The 23,599-nt window shown below is 46.1% G+C and overlaps 2 protein-coding genes across 2 annotated transcripts; one reads left to right on the forward strand and one right to left on the reverse strand.

The window, feature by feature from the left end:
* Positions 1-2,686: 2,686 nt before the first annotated feature.
* On the reverse strand, positions 2,687-3,892 carry LOC149317844 (artemin-like). The gene is made up of 2 exons (XM_089513245.1): positions 3,757-3,892; positions 2,687-3,048 (listed from the first exon to the last, which is right to left on the reverse strand). The coding sequence occupies exons 1-2, from the start codon at positions 3,890-3,892 to the stop codon at positions 2,687-2,689; spliced, it is 498 nt and encodes a 165-aa protein (XP_089369371.1).
* LOC149317845 (persephin-like) lies at positions 3,891-20,462 on the forward strand. Its single transcript, XM_089513246.1, has 3 exons — positions 3,891-3,920; positions 18,571-18,760; positions 20,041-20,462. The coding sequence occupies exons 1-3, from the start codon at positions 3,891-3,893 to the stop codon at positions 20,460-20,462; spliced, it is 642 nt and encodes a 213-aa protein (XP_089369372.1).
* Positions 20,463-23,599: the final 3,137 nt, after the last annotated feature.

A 23,599-nucleotide genomic window follows, 5' to 3' on the forward strand; every position in this document is an offset into this window, starting at 1 on the left:
TCATGACTCATTGAAAACTATGGGGCTTGTGCCTGCGCCACAGACACCTGTGCCGTTGCCTCTTCTGGCACGTGGATTTCAGCATATGACATGGGTGCACTGTTTAGCTTCTGTATATATGTTGTGTTGTGTCTGTTGGACGCTGACGGCAGAGTTGCCCTGGAGGACCTAGAGATTCCTAGAGAGGTTCCTCTCAGGTAAAAACATGGTGCTTTTGTTATTTGCAGTTTTTCCATATTCACGGGGGTCTTGTTCCCCCAACCCTAGCAAATATGGAGGGAGAAGTATGCTGCTTTTAACCTATGTTTTAATGTCGGTAGTAGTTAATTATTTTTCAACTTTTGCAATTCAATGTTTTAGCTCTGTTTTATTTTGCTGGTGTTGTTGTTGATGAAAATATTGTAATCTGCCTTGAATCCCACTGTGGAAGAGAGACGGGATATAAATCCCGGAGCAAGGTGGGGTATAAAACATGGAAATAAATAAATAAGTAAATAAGGGATGCATATAGAGAGATCTTGTAGCACCTTTGAGACTCACTGAAAGAAAGAAATTGGCAGCCGGAGCTTTCCTAGGCTTCAGTCTACTTCCTCTGATGCATTTAGATGCAATAATAATAATAATAAGTAGAGGGATCTTGTAGTGAGATGGATAGATTTGAATAATCAAAATTCAGCTATAAATGTATAGTAGAAATATAGAAACCAAAGCCATATTAGCTTTAAAAGGTATTGGCAAAGGTTTGGCCTAATTGCATACATGGGAAGGAATTTGAAATTAGGGCCCCAGCAATGAATGCCAGAGAGGATCTGGAGCAGAAGTGTTTAGAGACAGAATGACCCTCTGAAGGACCCTTGCCCATCAAGGCCCCATATGGCGCCTGGCATTGTTCTGAAAGCCATAATAAACCAAAGATCAGAGAGCAGCATCCCTGGCAGAGAAAGAGGGCTCAGGGTAACACACAGGTGATAAGAGGATGATGGAATGTTGCCAGATGTACCTTAAGTATATTTTAATGTATTCATGTATCGTTGCTCTGATTGTAAGAAGAACCAATATGTTTAAACTTTGAACCCGCCAATGAAAGGTATGTTAGGCGCGGTACAGAGCGCCACAAAGAGGCGCCTCCCCAGCGCCTCTCTTTGCTCCACAGGAGCGCTGCAGCAAGCAAATTGCGCGACACTGCTGCGCAGCTAAAAAGGAACACCCGGAAGCAGCTCCTTTTTCTGGCACTGCTGCAATGCAGCAAAGCACCAGAGACGTTGTGATGACGTCGCAGCTGCGCCGCCCTGTTTGGAAGTGGTGCAACTGCAGTGTCATTGTTACACATCCCATCTGGTGGGCGCGCCACAGCTGCGACGCCCTTGTCACATGCAGGGGTTGGCGGGCCTGTGGGCACTCCGCCCTGTTAAGGAAAAAGCAACATGGGATATACAGTGAAAGAAATAAAACATGTATGTGAGAGTCAGGATGACTCAGCAAAAAGCAATTAGGAGCCACACAGGTGTAAAAGGTAATGTAATTAACAAGTCCTAAATGCCAAGGACAGAAATGCAAAGTGGATAATTGAACACACCTGAGAATTGTTAAGTGGACAAGGTGAAATGATGAAATCATTAATTGTGGGATGAAACAAGAGAACCAATGAAAGTGGATGTACACGCCCACTGGGTGGAAACTGACAAGAGTGGGTGGTATTATCCAATGACTATAATAATGGCTATGAATCCCAATGTATTTTGTGGGTAGTAGTGAGGAGTTGTGTTGGATAGTTTTGGAGCTGTATATAGTAGAATAAAGTAGATCTTTTATATAAGACTACTGAGTTGTCTGGTGTCTTGAGTGAAGAGACAAGAGCCAGCTGGATCCTGAAGAAGTGGGAAGACTTCTGTGGAAGCAAGAGCGAGAAGGCTTGGAGAGTTTGTCAGGGTCTTCAGCCTATTCTCTGTAACTCTGCTGCTTTAGAGCAAAGCTTTAACCACTGGCCAAAACTGGTCAGCGCCGGTGCGTAACAAGGTGGTGAGTTCGAGCCGGAGGTGAAGAGCTACAACTCCCATCATCCCTGACATGCCCACCAGGCAACCCTCACACATGACGAGGGCGCCACAAAGGCCTGTCTATTCCGGGCCTTAGGGACCTCTTTTTCTGAACTGCTATAAAGGTAGCCATTTTCTTCTGTTCTGGGCCCCAGTTTGACTTTTGGAGTAGGAATTCCACTGGGGTCTGCCAGCTTAATAAACTCAGCGATTATCTGGGTCCTCTTGCCTACTTTGTTCTGTCAAGCTATGGACTAAGTGAGAGTGGTCCGAGCTATTAAGAACCCGGTTTTCTATAACAGTAGCACCTTTGAGACTAACGGAAAGAAAGAAATTGGCAGCATGAGCTTTCCTAGTTGTCACTCAACTTCCTCTGGTCTATTTGGATGCAACAATAACAACAACAACAATAATATGTAGAGGGATCTTGTGGCACCTTTGAGACTCACTGAAAGAAATTGGCAGCATGACCTTTGCTAGACTTCAGTCTGCTTCTTCAGATGCATTTAGTGGAGTGGAAGCAGTTAGACAAGGACACATTAGTTTCTGCTACTCTGCTGATTTAATGCTAGACCCTGATATTTTTGATATTTCAACATTTGTGTTTCCTTAACAAAGGCTGAAGCCCTATGAAACTTGGATTTGCTGTACTAGCCCACACAGCCACACTGTGATGCCATGATTTGGCGCACTGTCTTCCAGTTATTGCGCACATCCATGAAGCTGATGTCTTGGAAGCGTGTGGGCCGGCAGCATGGCTGGGAGGAGGGACTGTCAGGTGCCAGAGCATCTTGCTTCAGCAGGTTACCCAAGGCGAGGTCGTAGTCGGTGCGGTCTTTCTGGCAGTCCCCGCTGCAGTACATGAACCGGATAATCTCCTCTGAATCATAGCCGAGTCCCAGATCCTCTACCTTCACCAACTGGTTGCGGAGGCGGCACTGGCTGCCAGGCATCTTATGACCAGCTTTCCTGGATGCGCTCCGGATTTTGGCGACACTTTCAGGGTAGAATCCTAGAACCATAGAATTGGAAGATACCACAAGAGCCATCCAGTCCAACCCCATTTTGCCATGCAGTAACTCACAATCAAAGCATCCCCATTGACAGATGGCCCTCCAGCCTCCGCTTCAAAATCTCCAAAGAAGGAGACTCTACCAAAATCTCTAAGGAAGGAGTGTGTTCCACTGTCAAACAGCCCTTATTGTCAGGAGGTTCCTCCTAATGTTGAGCTAAAATTCCTTTTCCTGAAGCTTGCATCCATTATTCTGGGTCCTATTCTCTGGAGCAGCAGAAAAGAAGCTTGCTCCCTCATGAATATGGCATCCCTTCAAATACTTAAACAGGGCTCTCATATCACCTCTCAACCTTCTCCAGGCTAAAAATAATGTTCAGCCACAGCAGGTCTGAGGCACTGGACCCTTAAAGGAGATAGAAAAAGGTGAGCCAGAAGAGAAAAGAAAGCACAGGCAGACTGCAGGGCCCCATGAAACAAGGAAAGGAGACGATGCATGAATTCTGTATATATCTGTTCCCTGAGTCCAGGTTAACTGCCCCAAAGGACCATTTTCACTGCCCCCCTCAAATTAATTGCTGCCTGACTTCATTGAGTGAGTGAGTACATTACAGAAGTGAAGCATCGGACTACCAGACTTGAGCAGAAGGGAATTGGAGACTTAGCTCGATGATCCCAATATAAGACCCCCTTTCTCTAGGTTCCTACCATGCCAGTTCCTTCCGGTGCCCAGGAATGGGATTCCCCAGCTGCCTTCCTCCATGGGGGCATGGCTGGCAGTGCCCACGCTTCCAGCGGTTGCTCCCAATTTCTGGTTACGATGCTGAGTCTGGTGGGTTGCCATGACTGTCCCAGCAAAGAGTGACAACAGAGTGAGTGTACCCCACAACCCCGACCCCTAGGAAAAGAAAACGGCAGGTTGTAGTAAATATGCTCAAAACAGTGAGACACAGGAGATTATCGCACTGCGTTCTGAGAACGTTCCTATCATCACGTGATGAGAACGTTCCTGGAACAGATATTACTGCATTAGTAAACTAGAACGTGATCAGACCGTGATCAGAACTGCATTTTACCGCACAGCGATTCCTGAAACCGTTCCGAGAACATATTCCACCAAGGCCGCCTCCGTCTCCTGATTGGCTGAAAGAATGACAGGCAGGGAGGCAGGGAAGCAGGCAAGCGAGCGACTGCAGTGAGGGAAGGGGTGTGTGTGAGAGAGAGAGGGGGGAAAGGAGGAGGGAGGGAAGGGAGGGAAGAAGGAGGGATCGGGAGGAAGGCAGGGAGAAAGAGAAATGGGGAGAGATGAGCCTCGCAAGTTACATCCCAAACCTCCTTTGCAAGGCTGGGAAGAAGGAGGAGCTCCATGCAGGTCTCTTCAAGCCGAAGGAAAGCAAGTTGCCAGGGAGGGACTGGGCCAAGGGCAGAGCCCCGGCAGCCATAGCAGCTCTTTAAACCGGTTAGAAAAGAAGAGTCCTCTGCTGTCATCCCAATTCCCCATTTTGGCTGCTTGTCAGCCTTTTGCCTCCTGTGTGTGTGCGCATGTAATGTGTGCCTTCATAGAATCATAGAATCATAGAGTTGGAAGAGACCCCAGGGCCATCCAGTCCAACCCCATTCTGCCATGCAGGAAATCCAAATCAAAGCATCCCCAACAGATGGCCATCCAGCCTCTGCTTAAAGACCTCCAAAGAAGGAGACTCCAAGGGAGTTTGTTCCACTGTCGAACAGCCCTTACTCTCAGGAAGTTCCTCCTAATATTGAAGTGGGATCTCTTTTCCTGGAGCTTGCATCCATTGCTCCGGGTCCTAGTCTCTGGAGCAGCAGAAAACAAGCTTGCTCCCTCATGAATATGACATCCCTTCAAATATTTAAACAGGGCTATCATATCACCTCTTAATCTTCTCTTCTCCAGGCTAAACATCCCCAGCTCCCTAAGTCGTTCCTTGTAGGGCTTCATGGTTTCCAGACCTTTCACCATTTTAGTCGCCCTCCTTTGGACACGCTCCTTTTTGAATTGTAGTGCCCAGAACTGGACACAATATTCCAGGTGGGGCCTGTGAGCTTCCCTCCCCGCTTTAATTCTTGTCTGGCTCTTTGCTATGGAATTCTGGGAGTTGTTTGCTTGCTTTTGTGTGTTGCTCCAAACAGAGGAGCTTTTGTGGGTTCCTTCCTGGAGGGAAGGAGGAGAAGGTCCTGGGCATCCCTGCCATCCTTGCCTCCTGCAGGCTGCCAGCACAGGAGCCCCGCTGGACATGACACTAGAGGCCCCCGCAGAAGCAGCCAGACCCTCTCCTCTTGCTCTCTGCTCTGGCCCCCCTGTTTCCCTCTCTCTTTCTCTCTCTTTCCCTTCTTTCCTCTTCTCTCACTTGTCCCAACTTTCCTCCCTTCCCTCCCTCCTTCTTTCCCCCCTCACACACACACACCTTCCCTCACTGCAGTCGCTCGCCTGCCTGCCTCCCTCCCTGCCTGTCATTCTTTCAGCCAATCAGGAGACGGAGGAATGAGAGAACGGATTTGAGAACAGATAAGAATATCGCACACACTTCTGTTGGAACGTTCTCATCACGTTTCAGCTCTCTGGGAACACATTCATATCTGTACCCTCCTGGAACACATTTGGAACACATTTAAACGTTCTGAGAACCCGATTGGAACACATACGTGCGGTATACTCAAATGCGTTCCGTTCTCATCACGTGATGAGAACGGTCTCAGAACGCAGTGCGATAATCTCCACAGAGACAGTTAGAAGGCCCTTCTAGAAAGAAATGGGAGCAAAGTCATGATGCAAAAATGCTAGCGTCTCAGGGCCGGTTCGCATACTTTGTTTCATGGATATCTCTCCTGCCTTTGCACTTTCATCTTTGACCTTCCTTATTAACTCTTCCAATTCCTGAATGTTTTCTGCTAATATTATGGTGTCATGCTCCACATATCTTCAGTTGTTAATGTTGCTACAGCAGTTGTATCACTCCGAATTTCTAAGCTCTGATTAGGTGTTACAGCTATGAACACATGCAGCGAAATCAATACAACTAAGGGACTGTACAGATTGTCAGAAAGGTGTGTTGAGATGCCTCCCCTTTCTGCCCCGGATGGAAACCACGCCAACCAAATGGCACGGCCTCTGGGAGGCCTAAAAAGAACCTGCTCCCGGCGATGATGATGTCTGTGCGGCGTGGTGCTGTTTGGGTGCTGTGCTGCACAGATGTCATAATCGATGGTCCTGTGTGGCACGGCAAGATGGTGCACGGATGGCGATAGTAGGGCTGGGTGCATGTGGATGCCCAGCCCTACCGAGCCCTAAATTTGGCTGCAGGGCAGTGCAAAGCTCCTGTCTGTACCGAGCCTAAGTTTTGACCCATAAAGCCCTATAAAGCTTGGGTCCTGGTTAAGTGAAGGACTCCATCTCCCTTTATGAGCCCATTAGCGTCCCAATATCCTCAGGAGAGGCCCTTCTCGGTGGCTGCTCCCAGTTTTGGAACTCCTTCCCTAAAAAGGCCAGGATGGCACAATCCCTGACCTCCTTTTGGTGGCAAGTAAAAACATTTTTGTGCCATCAGGCTTTTTCAAATCTATGAGCTGCCTTGAGTCTCTTGAGAGGCAAGATATAAATAAAATAATAAAATAAAAATAATCACATAAACCTTGCAATGTGCAAGAAAAATGCCCTGCGCAATGGATGATGGCCCTGAGTGAGAGGTGGGTCCCTGGAGGGCAGAGGCTGGGCTAAGAGTGAGAAGTAAAATGGTAGAACCATACAAATGTAGAGTTGGAAGAGACCACAAGGGCCATTCAATCCAATCCCATGCAGGACTTCTCAATCAAAGCATCCCCAGGGGATGGCCATCCAGCCTCTGTAAAAAAACCGAAAGAAGGAGACTCCACCAAAGTCACCAAAGGAGCATCTTCTACTGTCAAACAGCCCTTACTGTCGGGAAGTTCCTCCTAATGTTGAGCTGGAATCTCTTTTCCTGGAGCTTGCATCCATGGCTCCATTGTGTCCTGTTCTCTGGAGCAGAAAACAAGCTTGCTCCATCTTCAATGTGGCATCTCTTCAAAGACTAAAACAGGGCAATCATATCAACTCTTAACCTTCTCTTCCTTAGGCTAAACTTCAGTACAAAGTGTTGGTTATTATCTTTAAAGCCCTACATGGCTTGGGTCCAACTTATTTAAGGAATCACCTACTTCCATATAATCCGCTTTGCACTCAGGTCCTCTGGGAGGAATTTATTGCAACCTTTAAAGACCAGGTTAGTTGCTAGCTCCCGGAGGACTTTTTCCACATCCGCTCCCAGTCTGTGGAATAGCCTCCGGATGAGTTCTGTCAGTTACCAACTTAGACACTTCTAAAAAAGCTGTCAGGACGGATCTCTTCCGACAGGCCTTTCCAGAATAAAGTCCTTGGCCACACAGCGATCACTGCCATGCACCAGGGACACTTTTGGTTGATGCCATGACTCTGCCCACGATCATTACATTTTAATGTTATTTATGTAATTTTAATCTCAATTTGCTTAATTCTTTTTTAAGGGGGGTATTGTGTATACTATTGTATCATTTTATATGTTGTTCGCTGCTTTGATTGTTTTTACAAAAAGTGGGATACAAATAAAAGTTTTATATATTATTTGTTATAAACTTCCCCAGCTCCCTAAGTCTCTCCTCTTAAGGCATAGTTTCCAGACCCATCACCATTTTGGTTGCCCTCCTTTGGACATGATCCAGTTTCTCAACATCCTTTTTGAATTGTTTTGCCCAGAAGTGAACACAGGATTAATCCAGGCAAGGCCTCACCAAAACAGAGTAGCACTATGACTTCCCTTGATCTAGATACTATACTTCTATTGATGCAACCCAAAATCGCATTGGCCTTTTTAGCTGCCGCATCACACTGTTCACTCATGTTCAACTTGTGGTCTACTTGGACTCCTAGATCCCTTTGACACATATAATAATTAATTAATAATAATTTGTTTTATTTATATACCGCTATTCCAAAGATCATAGCAGTGAACAGCTTGTAAGCTAATTAGCTTACTATTATAAGTCTCCTTAAGCCAGGTGACCCCCATCGTATACCTATGCATTTCAATTTTTTTTTGCCAGACCAAAGAAGAGTGATGTAAAAGGAAAGACCCCATTTCACTTTTCCTACTTTTGGAGAGAGATGGAATCTTCTCTGTTGCAAGAGGCTCTCTATCCCTCCATTGTTTCCATAGCTAGTGCCCCCATGTCAAGACTATCCCCAGAAAGACCGACTCACCCAGTAATGGACTTGATGGGAAGGCAAGCGCCTGTCGGCAGAGAGAGACCTATCTGATCTGGGCCTTGGCCTCTGCACTCTGCCCTCCATCCTACTTGCAACACAAAGGCACAGTCAGGAACTAGAGCCCACTTGGCTGGTAAAGTAGCCTCAGTTCTGCTTCAGTAGCTTACTAAGTGGATCGTCATCCTTGCCCTTCTCTGAAGTTCTGAGCATTCACTCCTTCCCACCTTGAAAGGTTATCTAGATAATGTAATGGTACCTGTAGGCACCTGGCATGGGCACACTGTGCTTTTCAAGTGAGCCCAGGTGGGGAACTGGCAGGTTGCATTGTGCCTGAGACCACTCTCTCATTTGTCCTTATTGGCTCAGCTGTTTCTTTGCTGGAAACATGCTGCAGACCAGAACTAGTCCATAGCCCACTACTTTGAGTAGCAATGATCTAACCGATTCCTTGGTATGTGTCCCCCCGCCCCATGAAAACGGAGGCTTGCACATATTCAAGTCTCATGGGCTTGAATGGGGCGTGCTCCCGTTCACACAGACCATGCACACATGCCACTGGAAATAGCGGAGGTCGCCCCCCTCGGATATTCAAGGTCGAGGATCTTAGGTACACAAGTTTGGAGGGGAAACTGTAGAATCGAAAAAGCTTTCAGAGAATAATGCATAATCAATGGTACTGCTACCTTTTGCCAATATATTTGTGTATTCACCACATGAGTCAAATAATGGGTTTCCATTAAGTATTCTTAAAACAAGAAACTCAACCATCTGAACAAAGCATATGCCAGCATAATTAATCCCCCGGTCTTTGGAGTGTCTATCAGTATCAGTCTCCTTCCTTGGAGGTCTTTAAGCAGAGGCTGGATGGCCATCTGTCAATGGGGATGCTTTGATTTGGATTTCCTGCATTGCAGAAAGGGGTTGGACTGGATCAGGGCCCTTGGGGTCTCTTCCAACTCTACGATTCTATGAATAATACATTCCTCCATTTCATCTAGACACCAAGCATGAGAAGAATAAAGAGCCTCATTATTATGGCCAATTCAGCTGTTAAAGTCCCTCATCAGGACTAAAATAGATGAGGAGAACTGTCCCTCTCAGTTGACAATGTAATTTTCTAATGTTTCCCACACCTAATTGCTTCGATCTCTGCTAAACTTTGGTGGAATACAATCGGCCCTTCTTAGACACGGATTTTTTATACACAGATTCAAGCATCCACCGTTTGAAAACGTTCCAAAAAAGTATAAATTCCAAATATCAAACCTTGATTTTCCATTTTTTATAAGGGACACCATTTTGCTCTGTCATTATATTTAATGGGACTTGCGCATCCACAGATTTTGTTATACGCAGGGGATCTTGGGACCAAACCCCAGCGGATAACAAGGGTCCACTGTATATATATACATTAATCGACAGCAAACACCAAGTACCAAAATCAATAAAACAGGCCATAGCAATCTGATCACAACGTGGCAGGCACTTGATAGGGTCTTCAAGGGCTGTAGAAAGCAGAATAGCAAGACTTGCACTCGGTCCTCCTTTACCAGTGGAAGGAACAGCTTGTAAATCAAATAAAGCATATCCATTACAATCCAGTCCAGATGTACACCACATCTCTTGAAGAAAGATCACGTCGAACTCATTGATGAAATCTATCACATCAAAGTCATTGATCTTGGAGTTCCACCTAGCTATGTTCCAAGACATGCACTTGAATAGAGAATTTATGGATGCAAGTGATTTCATCCTATTAGAGGCTAGGGCAACAGGCTGAAAGCCAAGAGACTGTACAGTTTTAAGTGCTATGCGCAGGTGATCATTTAGTCAGACATCACAGTCTGCCCTTTCCTTACGCAGGGGATCCGTTCCAGACTCCCCCGTGTAAAGCGAATTCCGCCTATGCTTGAGCCCCATTTAAATGAATGGGGCTTGTGCACGCGGCAGTGTGGTGGGTGGTGGTGCGGTGGTGCGCACACGCCATGGTGCATGCTCCATTATTCCCTATGGGACACGCCGCCCCTTCTCCAAGTGCGGCTTTCAGTGTATGCTGAAAGCCGCATAAAGCGCACCCACATATGATGCGGGCACACTGTACTTTGCAACAGATTCAGTTAAGTATGCTCACTGCCTTGGGTCTGTATGAATATTTAGGAGCCATTTTTCAATTGACTGGTGGTTGGGCATCCCAGCAGTTTGCTGCCATTCAGTCAGCAACAAATAGTGCTAAAGCATTAGCTCAGGTTTTTTATACCAAGGGAGGCCAATTTTTACCTGTTGCATTTAGGGTATTCCAGGCTATAGTCTTGCTACTTCTCCTGTTTGGCATCCCAGTTTGGATCCTAGTTTTTTCCTCAGCATTAGACTGGATCCTTTCGGACTACCTTTGGAAATTATTTGGGGTGCCCAACTGTGTGCCTTCAGCTGTTTTATGGATAGAAGCAGGTTGCCAATCAGTTGAACGTACTGCCTGGATGTAGGCCTTAAGGTAGTGTCTTAAACTTTTCTATGCTGGCCCTGGGGCTGGATATTTGTATCTTGTAATGGAAGATAGCTATTCCACCCTTCGGTTTAAAAATATCAAGGATAAACCACAGAGATTGGGCTTTTCAAACAACTTCTTCATTACACATGATTTGCCCAGGGAGCAGCAATTTCTGGAGTGCTGTATAAGGGTTATTGTATACCATATTCCTTATCCTCTGCCCACGCATCTTGGTCTCCCATTCGTCTAGGGTTGCAGTTTAATCTTGAGGGGGGGGGACACATTGTTTACAAAATGTGACCATCCTGAAATATTGAGCTATGTTTACCAAAGCACGATTTAATGTTATCCCCTTTGCTTTGTTAGAGGGCCGCTTTAAGGCACCCCCTTACAATGAATGGATCTGCCCCTGTGGAGAAGGTTCTGTTGAGCCTCTAAACCATGTTTTATTTTCCTGTATTTTTTTATAAGGATGAGAGACTAAGATTAATCTCACCCAACTTGCTTAAGTTTCCTGGTAGACCATCCAATTGGTACCTGGTATACCTGTGAAATGACTCTGAGAAAAACAGAAATGGTGGCAGAGTTCTGCCTCTCCACTGGTAAAACTCGTAAGACTATGACTGTCTAATGTCCACTAAGTACCCATACAATAGAATCACAGAATCATAGAATCATAGAGTTGGAAGAGACCGCAAGGGCCCTGATCCAGTCCAACCCCATTCTGCCATGCAGGAAATCCAATCAAAGCATCCCCAGCAGATGGCCATCTAGCCTCTGTTTAAAGACCTCCAAGGAAGGAGAATCCACTACACTCCGAGGAAGGAGTGTGTTCCTCTGTCGAACAGCCCTTACTGTCAGGAAGTTTCTCCTAATGTTGAGGTGGAATCTCTTTTCCTGCGGTTTGCATCCATTGTCCTAGTCTCTGGAGCAGCAGAAAACAAGCTTGCTCCCTCCTCAATATGAATATTCCATCTGTTCTTGTTTCATGCGGCCATGGAACACCTAACATGACTGTAAATGATTTTATATATATGCGATATACATTTATATATGCTAAGTACTCTATTGGGATTGTAAGTAAGGAGCTGTACAGATGAGAAGAAAGGGCCGGGCAACTGCATGGGCACGGCAATGATCCACTCCAAAAAGGCATCTCCTTTCCACACTGTTGTTGTTGTTGTTGTTATTATTATTATTATTATTAATTAACCTTTATTTATAAAGCGCTGTAAATTTACACAGTGCTGTACATACAATCTTTTTAATTGGACGGTTCCCTGCCCTCAGGCTTACAATCTAAAAAGACACGACACAAAAGGAGAAGGGAGTGATGGAGGGGAAGGGGCCTGTCTAGTAAGATAATACATATAAAATACATAGCAATACAGGAAATGATTCAATAAAACAGACAACAAAAGAACATCAAATAGCAAGTGATAGTTATGCAATGTTTGGGAACGCTTCTCTGAACAGGATGGTCTTCATCTTAGTGCCCTGGAGTTGTGTGGTGACGTCTTGTGCACTGTGCCGTTTGGACACAGTGCACAAGGCACGTTATCAGTGCATGCACTGTCTGAATTCATGCATGCCCAAAATGGCACCGGGAGAGCATGGAGCATATGGATGCTCCACTCTCCCGAGCCCTAAATTTGGCCCCAGGCCACCACAAAGCGGCGGTCTGTACCTGAGCCTAAGTCTGCTAAGAATATTTGTTCCTGCCCATTCTGTCTTGCAGGAAGACGCAAGCAAAACACACTTGACAAATGGCCATCCGGCCTCTGTTTAAAGACCCCCAAAGAAGGAGACTCCACCAAAATCTCTGAGGAATTTGTGTTCCACTGTCCAACAGCCCTTACTCTCAGGAAGTTCCTCCTAATGCTGAGGTGGAATCTCTTTTCCTGGAGCTTGCATCCATTGCTCCATTGGGTCCTATTCTCCGGAGCAGCAGAAAACAAGTTTCCTCCTTCCTCCATATGACATTCCTTCAAATGCTTAAACAGGGCCATCATATCACCTCTTAACTGTCTCTTCTCCAGGCTAAACATCCCCAGTTCCCTAAGACATTCCTCATAGGGCTTCATGGTTTACAGACCTGTCACCATTTTGGTGGCCCTCCTTTGAACACGGTCCAGTTTCTCAACATCGTTTTTGAATTGTGGTGCCCAGAACTGGACAACAACAACAACAACAACAACAACAACAATAATAATAATTTTATTTGCATTTTCCGGCCTCTCCCCACGGATCGAGGCGGGATTACAGTCAATATCAAAATTCCACAAAACATCACAATTACAATGATTTAAAATCAACATTTAAGATAAAATTATCTAATTAACAATCACAATATAACATCCTGAGGTAGATTTCAATTTAGAGCGATTTCTTTTATAGAGAGTCAGAAGGGTATGATCGTTTGAAGAGATAGGTTTTCAGCGCCTTTTTAAAGGCGTCGAGAGTTGGAATAATAATAATAATAATAATAATAATAACAATAAATAAACTGTTTATTTATAGCCCGCTTTTCCTGGGATATCAAAGCGGGTTATAACAGAGTACTACACAATGTACAATTTACAAACAGTATTCATATAAAAACCACAACAATACATTGGATTAATTAAAAACAGAGTAAAAATTTACAAGATAAAACCGAACAAACTAGCATAAAGTGCTGGTGCAACGGGGAGAGAGCAGATCTCATAGCATCTGGGGAAAGCCTGTTGGAAGAGGAAAGTTTTTAACTTCTTCCTGAACAGGTCAAGGGAGGTAACCGAGTGGAGCTTGCTGGGAAGAGAGTTCCAAAGCTGCGGGGCTGAGCTAGAAAACGCCTTCTCTGCAGTCACGGAATATCTCCTGTCAGGAACCCTCAAGAGTTGCTTCCCGGCCGACCTGAGAGCGCAGGGCGGATTATATGGGGAGAGGCGGTCCTCCAAGTACCCTGGGCCCAAGCCATTTAGGGCTTTATAGGTAATAACCAACACCTTGTATTGCACGAATGGGCAGCCAATGCAGATCGTATAAGACAGGCATTATATGGCTGGTCCTGGAACATCCAGTGACCAACCTCGCTGCCATATTCTGCACCAATTGAAGCTTCCAGGTTTGGTACAAGGGTTGCCCCATGTAGAGTGCATTACAGAAATCCAACCGAGAGGTTACCAGAGCATGTACCAACATTTCAAGGTCCCCCCGGCCCAAGTAGGGTCGCTGCTGGCGTACCAGCCAAAGCTGATAACAGGTGCTCTTGACTGTCGCATCCACCTGAGATGTAAGGTGGAGCGACGAGTCCAGAAGCACCCCCAGACTGCGAACTCAGTCCTTCAGGGGAAGCGTGACCCCATTCAGGACAAGTGGACAAATCTCCATCCCCAGGTCCGGGGAACCTATGACAAGTACTTCCATTTTCTCTGGATTCAAGCTGAGTCTGTTTTTCCTCATCCAGCCCATTACTGACTCCACACAGGCATCTAGAGGAGAGATGCCATCCCTGGTCACTGCATCAGTCGGAGACACAGAGAAGCATATTTGGGTGTCATCAGCGTACTGATAACACTGCGCCCCGTGTCTCCGGATGATCTCACCCAGCGGTTTCATGTAAATGTTAAATAGCATGGGGACAAAATGGCTCCTTGAGGGACACCAGATGTAAGCGCCCTCTTATCGGAGCAAACGTCCCCCAGCTGCACCATCTGGAATCTGCCTGAGAGGTAGGAACGGAACCACTGGAGCGCAGTGCCCCCGACCCCTAACTCCCTCAGGCATTCCAGAAGGATACCATGGTCGATGGTATCGAAAGCCGCTGAGAAATGTAAAGATTTTAATACCGGTGTGATATGGTCAGATCTTGATGTTCCCATGACCAATCTGGCTGCAGCATTTTGAACTAGCTGAAGCTTCCGAACTTGGTACAAAGGTAGCCCCATGTAGAGCGCATTACAGAAATCTAACCGAGAGGTTACCAGTGCATGTACTATAGTTTCAAGGTCCTTTCGATCCAGACAGGGACGCAGTTGGCGTATCAGCCGAAGCTGGTACCAAGCACTCCTGGCCATCACATCCACTTGAGATGACAATTGTAGAGATGAATCCAGGAGTATTCCCAGACTGCGAACTTTGTCCTTTAGGGGGAGCGTAACCCCATCTAGGACAGGATGACAAATTTCTCTGTCTGGATCTGGGGTACCTATCACGAGTACCTCTATTTTCTCTGGATTCAGCTTGAATTTGTTTTTCCTCATTCAGCCCATTACTGACCCCAGGCAGGCGTCCAGAGGAGAGATGCCCTCCTTAGTCACTGAATCAGCCGGAGACATGGAGAGATAGATCTGGGTGTCATCAGCATACTGATAACACTGTGCTCCATGCCTCCAGATGATCTCTCCCAGCGGCTTCATGTAAATGTTAAATAGCATGGGAGACAGAATGGCGCCCTGAGGGACGCCAGATGTCAGCTCTCTTTTATGAGAGCAACAGTCCCCCAGCCTCACCATCTGGAGATAGGACTGGAGCCACTGGAGTGCAGTGCCCCCAATACCTAATTCCTTCAGGCGTTCCAAAAGGATACCATGGTCGATGGTATTGAAGGTCACTGAGATGTCCAAGAGCACCAACAGGGTCACACTTCCCCTGTCGATGCCCAGACGAAGATCATTGACTAAGGCGACCATGGGAGTCTCAACTCTGTATCCCGCTCTGAAGCCAGTTTGAAATGGGCCCAGATAATCGGTTTCATCCAAGACAGCTTGGAGTTGGAAAGCAACTGTCCTCTCGATCACCTTGCCCAAGAATGGTAATAGGGAGACCAGTCTGTAATTATTTCTCAACAGGGGATCTAGGGAGGGTTTCTTTAGAATTGGTTTCACAATTGCCTGTTTTAAGGCAGATGGAAATGAACCCTCCCGTAGAGATGCATTAATTATAAGATGTAATAATGTCTTTATTGCATCTCCTCCCTGGACGGTCAACCAAGAAGGGCAAGGGTCAAGAGGGCAAGTTGTCCTCCTTACAGCTCCAAGGAGCTTGTCCACATCCTCGGTATTTACAAACTCAAAACGATCCAGAATAACCTTGTTCCCAGAGTTGCTGGATGCCTCTTCTATTGATTCTGTCAAAAAGCCGGCGTCGAGATCAGCCCTTATCTGAGAGATTTTATTGGCGAAAAAGTCGTTGAAAGCCTCACAGCAGGCTATAGTTGGATCTAACAGGGGCTTCGGGGTGGCTGGCAAATGAGTTAATTCCCTAACCACCCTGAACAGCTCTGCTGCACAAGACTTCGGCGATGCGATCCGTGCAGCACAGAACAAATTCTTTGCTGCATCGATCGTCACACCATAAGAACGTAACATGTTCTCATGGAGTGTCTTATCAGATATTATTATTATTATTATTATTATTATTATTATTATTAACCTTTATTTATGAAGTGCTGATGTTTCTGCCAGTTGCACTCTAGTCGTTGCACAGCCCACTTCATCTGGCGAAGATCTTCTGTATACCAGGGTTTTCTATTTGGAGCAGGCTGGAAAGGACGCTCGGGAACGATAATGTCTATTGCCCCAGTAAGGTTGTTATTCCAATAGTCGACCAGGATTTCGACAGAATCACCATCGTTCCCAAACATAAAACCCTCTAAGGCTTCTTGGAACCTCTTGGGTTCCATCAGTCTTCGAGGGCGGACCATTGTAATAGGTCCTCCACCCCTGAGGGGTTTAAGGGTTGTGGCTTTCAGTCCTACCTTGACCAGGAAATGGTCCATCCCTGACAAGGGAGAGGTACCTTTTATCTCTACCCATGGAGGTTCTCAGTCAGTACTGAGATTACATCGAGTGTATTACTTGCACAATGGCTGTCACGGAACCCATGAACTGCCGAGACGTACCTGTTAGATCTGATAAGCCAGCCTTGAAAGGGATGTTGAGGTCCCCCAGGACAAGTAGCCTGGGAAACTCCAACACCAGCTCCAAGACCAGCTGTGTCAGCTTGACCAGGGAGTCTGTTAGGCTACGGGGTGGACGGTAGAGCAACAGAATCCCCAAACTGTCCTTGGCCTTTAGGGTCAGGTAAATACATTCGATGTGTCTCAGTTTCAAGACTGGGTTCCTGGTCAAGGTGATGTAGCTTTTGTGGACCACAGACACACTTATTATTCCAGGTGAAGCCTGACCAAAGCAGAACAGAGTGGCAGTATTACTTCCCTTGATCTAATACTATGTCCAGTTCTGGGCACCACAATTCATAAAGGATGTTGAGAAGCTATACTTCTGTTGATGCCAGCCCCATTCCTCTTATAGAAACATACCAAGGAATCCGTTAGACCATTGCTACTCAAAGTAGTGGGCTATGGACTAGTTCTGGTCTGCAGCATGTTTCCAGCAAAGAAACAGCTGAGCCAATAAGGACAAATGAGAGAGTGGTCTCAGGCACAATGCAACCTGCCAGTTCCCCACCTGGGCTCACTTGAAAAGCACAGTGTGCCCATGCCAGGTGCCTACAGGTACCATTACATTATCTAGATAACCTTTCAAGGTGGGAAGGAGTGAATGCTCAGAGCTTCAGAGAAGGGCAAGGATGACGATCCACTTTGTAAGCTACTGAAGCAGAACTGAGGCTACTTTACCAGCCAAGTGTGCCTTTGTGTTGCAAGTAGGATGGAGGGCAGAGTGCAGAGGCCCAGATCCCATCAGGGACACTCCTGGGTGAGTCGGTCTTGCTGGGGAATAGTTTTGACAGGGGGGCACTAGCTACAGAAACAAGGGACAACTCAATCTTCCCTCAGAGAAGATGCCATCTTCCTCCAAAAGTGTGAAAATTGGAATGGGGTCTTTCCTTCTACATCCCCCTTCTTTGGTCTGGCATTTTACTTCTCACTCTTAGCACAGTCCCTGCCCTCCGAGGACCCACCTCTCGCACAGGGCCATCATCCGTCGCACGGGGCATTTTACTTGCATGTTGCAAAGTTTACGTGAACGTTTCGTTTCATTTCATTTCATGCCTCTGTCTTGGTCTAGGGACTCAAAGCAGCTCATAGATTTGAAAAAGCCTGACGGCACAAAAATGTTTTCACTTGCCACCGAAAGGAGATCAGGGATGGTGCCATCCTGGCCTCTCTAGGGAAGGAGTTCCAAAATCTGGGAGCAGCCACTGAGAAGGGCCTCTCCTGAGGATATACGGTTGTGAGTTCAATGCCAGCGAAAGGGCTGAAGCTCGACTCAGGCTTGCGTCCTTCCTCCGTCGGTGGCTAAAATGAGGACCCAGATTGTTGGGGGCAAGTAGCGTGCAGTTGTAAACCGCTTAGACACTGTTAGTTCAATATGAAGCGGTATAGAAATGAAGCTGTTTGATATTGGAAATGGGCTCATAAGGGGAGATGCAGTCCTTCAGATAACCTGGACCCAATGCTTAAAGGGTTGGTTCTGGTGCATATGTATATAGCTGCTGCAATGGCCACTGTCCATGCCGATTTGGGAATTGTAGGGATTGAAGTCCAAAGAAGAGCAGCATTTCCATGTTCCGCTTATCCCTGTACATGTGACGAGACAGACTCCGTTCTCATCTTTATATGTCACAAAGTTCATGCCCTTTCCAAGACCGAAGGGATTCCCATGAGGGAAGGTATGCGGACTGGCCCTGACACGTTTGCGTTTTTGCATCATGACTTTGCTCCCATTTCTTTCTAGAAGGGCCTTCTAACTGTCTCTGTGTCTCACTGTTTTGAGCATATTTACTACAACCTGCCGTTTTCTTTTCCTAGGGGTCGGGGTTGTGGGGTACACTCACTCTGTTGTCACTCTTTGCTGGGACAGTCATGGCAACCCACCAGACTCAGCATCGTAACCAGAAATTGGGAGCAACCGCTGGAAGCGTGGGCACTGCCAGCCATGCCCCCATGGAGGAAGGCAGCTGGGGAATCCCATTCCTGGGCACCGGAAGGAACTGGCATGGTAGGAACCTAGAGAAAGGGGGTCTTATATTGGGATCATCGAGCTAAGTCTCCAATTCCCTTCTGCTCAAGTCTGGTAGTCCGATGCTTCACTTCTGTAATGTACTCACTCACTCAATGAAGTCAGGCAGCAATTAATTTGAGGGGGGCAGTGAAAATGGTCCTTTGGGGCTGATAACATTGACTCAGGAAGCAGGTATATACCTACTATATATACTTATGTATAAGCCTAGAAAGTTTAGTCAAAAATTGGCCGAAAAATGCTGGGTCCACTTATGCATGGCTCAATGTAAACACTGTATTTTAGCTCTTCCCCTTCTCTGAGAAGAGTGGCAAGAGGTAAGACCTTAGTCCATTTCTGGAGCTCCTAAAAGCAATCCCTTCCTCTATGTCACCATTTGGTGCCTGGTTTTTAAATCTGAAGAACTCCAGAGTCATGATGCATGTGTACATTGTGTGACAAGGTCAGGCATTTGGTGCGAAATGTCCTTGCAAGAGCCAGACCACTGATTGCGTATTGGACAATGGGAATTTATGAGTAAGCAGAACGATGTCACGCGTAATGATGTGATCCATGAGCAACCTAGGACTGAGGTGGCATCAGCAAAAAGTTTACTAAACGTCAACAGTTGTGGGTCAGAAGAGTTGTGGGTCATTGTTGTGGAGTTGTTGGAGTGGAGAGTCAGTGTAGTAAGTTGGTGTATGCTAGAGAGTATTCTACAGAGTTCTTGTATAGCTCTGAGTAGGAAGCCTGCTACTTGCTATGTTCCTGGAATTCTATTTTGCATTTGTAAAGAGTGATATTTTACCTTGCAAATAAATTCTTTCACCTTGAATTGTCTGGTTCTGCTTCCTGATTTGAAGAAGTATCTCGAGGTCCTGACAGAGTCGTGACTCAACCTCAGCGTGACGCTCTACTCTTTCTGACTCGGCGCCGCCGCTTCTGACTTTTTTGAAGGATTGGATGGGAAATGGCAGTGATAGCAGTTCTTTGGTGCTTTCCCTCAAAGGAATGCTGAGAGGAGTCAGACTTGGAAGGATTTGAATAAGACATTTCCATATGAATACAGTAAACGTTGTCATTTACATCCTTGGTTCCATACCCCTAAGTTTTATCCTCGACTTATCCACGACTCACATCAAAATCTAAACTTTTGGCCCAAAAACTTGCCCTTGACTTATCCATGAGGTTGACTTATAGGTAATTCATGCATCATCCCCCTTCCTTGTTTCATGGGGTTTTCTTTCCTCTTGGTGCTCACCTTTTCCTCTCTCTTTTAGGGGACAGCATGGCCATCCCAGGGTCCAGTGGCTCAGAAGTGCTCAGGGCTGAACGCTCCCCAGAAAGTGCCTTCAAAGTCTGGAGAAGATCCAGGAAAGCAGGCCGTGAGAAGCGCAGCCGCGACTGCCAGATGCAAAGCCTGTTAGTGAAAGTGGGGGATTTGGGGCTCGGCTTTGAGTCACACGAGACGGTTAACTACAAGTACTGCGTCGGGACCTGCCATGCTGAGCGCAGGAACTATGACCTCGCCTTCAATAGCCTGCGTGCACAAGGTGCCATTTTGTCTGGGTCTGAAGACCACCAGTTCTCCCGTCCGTGCTGCCGGCCCACCTTCTACGAGGACATCTCCTTCCTGGATGTCAGCAATGACTGGAATATAGTGGAAGGAGTCTCGGCGGGGGAGTGCGGCTGTGTGGGCTAGCTGGGCCATCCAAGTTTCCTAAGTCTTCAAGCCTTTCGTAAGGAAACACAAATGTGGAAATGTCTAAAATATCAAAGCCAAGCCTCTTAGGGTCTCGCATTAAATCAGCAGAGCATCAGAAAGGTGTCCTTGTCGAACTACGCTTCCCTTATTTATTTATTTCCAGAATTTATACCCCACTTTGCTCCAGGATTTATATCCCGCCTTTTTCCCACAGAGGTGGGATTCAAGGTGGATTACAACATTTAACAAGAGAGAAAGCTAAAACATCGAATTGCAAAAGTTAAAAAATAGTTAAATACTACCAACATTAAAACATATGTTAAAAATGCATAGTTTAAAAAAAAAAACAACAGTAAAAACCATGAAACCATTAAACCAACACATCACCTTACTCAAAGCAGTGCCCCCATCCCCATCCCAGAGAGGCAGCCCAGAGGGATAGCATGGCTGATGGCCCCCAAAGCCACAAAGAGGTCCAGCAGAACCAACAGGGACACACTCCTCCATTCCAGTTCTTGGCATTGATCATCTGCCAAAGGGAGATATCTTTTGCTGGGTTAGCCGAGGCTTCTGAATAAGTTGAGCTACCACTGCTTACCTTGGAAAAGATAAGCCACCTTTTGCTCGATGGAAAAGAAGTAGCAGCAGGTCTGTCTGCAGAGCACCCAGTTTGGTCCAGAGCAGTACAACAACAACACCCCGAAAGGAAGGACCTTAAAAGAAGGACCATTTAACAGAGACTCTGTGAACATTTAGAAGGGAATGCCATAATCACAAAAAGTCAATATGGGTTTCTGAAAAATAAATCATGTTAGACTAACCTGATCTCATAGAATCATAGAGTTGGAAGAGACTGTAGATGAACACTAGGAATACTGCATAAGGGAACACTGTCGATATTGCATGTCTTGATTTCAGTAAGAAAAAACAATATATTGTCTTTTTGCTCCAGGGTGCTGTTATTTCCTTATATATTTTTTGACAGAACCCTTCGGTTGTTTTGTTTGGTTTTTATCTTGGGTTTTTTCGGTTATAGGGACTGTTTGAAATGCTGTTTGAAAACACTGAAATTCTGGACCATGCATCACTATCATGTCAGAATGCAAAGGGAAGCCATTGAAATCCACAAACACTTGGACAACTTCAACAGGAAAGAAAAAACCTTAAAGTGAACAAAGGCCGATTTAAACGGGCCTTTTTCGCCGCCCCCGTCACATGCTAGGGGTTGGCCGTCCATACCAGCCTCATCCCAAGCACGTGACGGAGGCGTAAAAATGGTGGCACCCTGTACATATGGGCACTGCCATTTTGATGTGATGGACGCATAGTGTCCACACGTCCCGGCGCCTTTGTGATGCCGCAAGTGCTCCATTGGCACCTCATGGCGTCACAACGGCGCCGCAGAAAGAACTCGCTTTTTCTGGATTCTTTTTGCTGCGTGAGGGAGCTGCACGGTTTGTCCGCTGCGGCTCCTTCGCACAGCAAACCAGGGCAGTGGTAGATCACCTTTTTTGGGTGTCTGTATCGTACCAAAGTTTGGCTCCCAGTCCTGAAGAACACCAAAACCAGGACTCAGCAAATGCAAATGAGAAACCACTCAGGGTCAGGGGCTTTCCCAGCAAACAACGATCCCCAGTTAGCAGACACTAATCCTCCTTTGCATATCCTCCTACCCTGAAGCCCTGCCATCAACAACAGAACAATACACAGATTAACATGGGAATCACTCCTCTCACCCAGGGTCACACAGTGTGTGTGTGTGTGTGTGTGTGTGTGTGTGCGCACACACACACACACACACACACACACACTTCCACGCCAGCATTCTCTGAAGATGCCAGCCACAGATGCTGCTCGCGAAATGTCAGGAATACACTCTTCTAGAACATTGTTTTTTGTGGATTTTTCAGGCTATGGATGCTGTCCATGAAAGCCTTTGTCTTCTAGAACATGGCCACAGAGCCCCCCAAACCCATAAAAAACTAAAGCTGGTAAAATGTGGGTTAGGCAATGCAGCTGTTAGGTGGATTTGAAACATCAGTGAACATCACCCAGGGCCAGGGGTTTTCCAGCAGACATTGGACCACTAATTAAATAGACACAAAGCCTTCTCGCATATTCCTCCCACCCTGAGGCCTTTCCATTCGACAACAGACCAATACACAGATTAACATGTAAATCACTTTCTTCCAACCAAGAGTCGCACAATATCATACTCACTCCCATGCCACCATTCTCTGAAGATGCTAGCCACAGAGGCTGGCGAAACATCAGGAATAAACTCTTCCAGAACATGGCCACAGAGCCCAAAAAATCCATAAAAAACTACGGATGCCAGCCATGAAAGTCTTTGGCTTCACATCTAACAAAATGAATTTCAACACTGAGAAATGTAAGGTACTGCACTTAGGGCGGAAGAATGAAATGCACAGATATAGGATTATGGGGGGCACCCACCTGAATGAAACTATGTGTGAAAGGGATCTAGGAGTCCCTTGATCTAGACACTATACCTATATTGATGCAGCCTACAATCGCATTGGCCTTGTTAGCTGCCACATCGCACTGTTGACTCACGTTCAATTTGTGGTCTACTTGGACTCCTAGATCCCTTTCACACGTAGTTTCATTCAGCCAGGTGTCACCCATCCTATATCTGTGCATTTTATTTTTCCGCCCTAAGTGCAATACCTGACATTTCTCTGTGTTGAATTTCATTTTCTTAGCTTTGGCCCAGCTTTCTAGTCTATTCAGATCATTTTGAATTTTGATCCTGTCCTCTGGGGTATTAGCTATTCCTCCTAATTTGGGGTCATCTGCAAATGTGATAAGCATGTTTCCCGGAAGACATTTTCCTTGGCTGCTCCCAGACTGTGGAATGAGAAGATATATGACAGCTGAAAATGCTTATTCCTTTTAAAAGCATATTAAAGACATAACCTCATTTCTGAACAAAAAAGAGAGACCAGCCTTTGATGCTAGAAGGGTTAAAGTTTCAAGCGAGATCCGCTTCAAGTTCTGCTAGAGTTTGCAACTTCTAGGAGAGCAACCAAAGGTGAATGTTGGATGAAAGGGCAAAGCAATGATGTAGAAATGTACAGCAATAAATAAGTGGCGGTAATCCCTTCCAAGGG

The sequence above is a fragment of the Sceloporus occidentalis genome, unplaced genomic scaffold (genome assembly GCF_023333645.1).
Source record: "Sceloporus occidentalis isolate IW3139 unplaced genomic scaffold, rSceOcc1.0.p SCAF_2, whole genome shotgun sequence".
Lineage (NCBI taxonomy): Eukaryota > Metazoa > Chordata > Lepidosauria > Squamata > Phrynosomatidae > Sceloporus > Sceloporus occidentalis.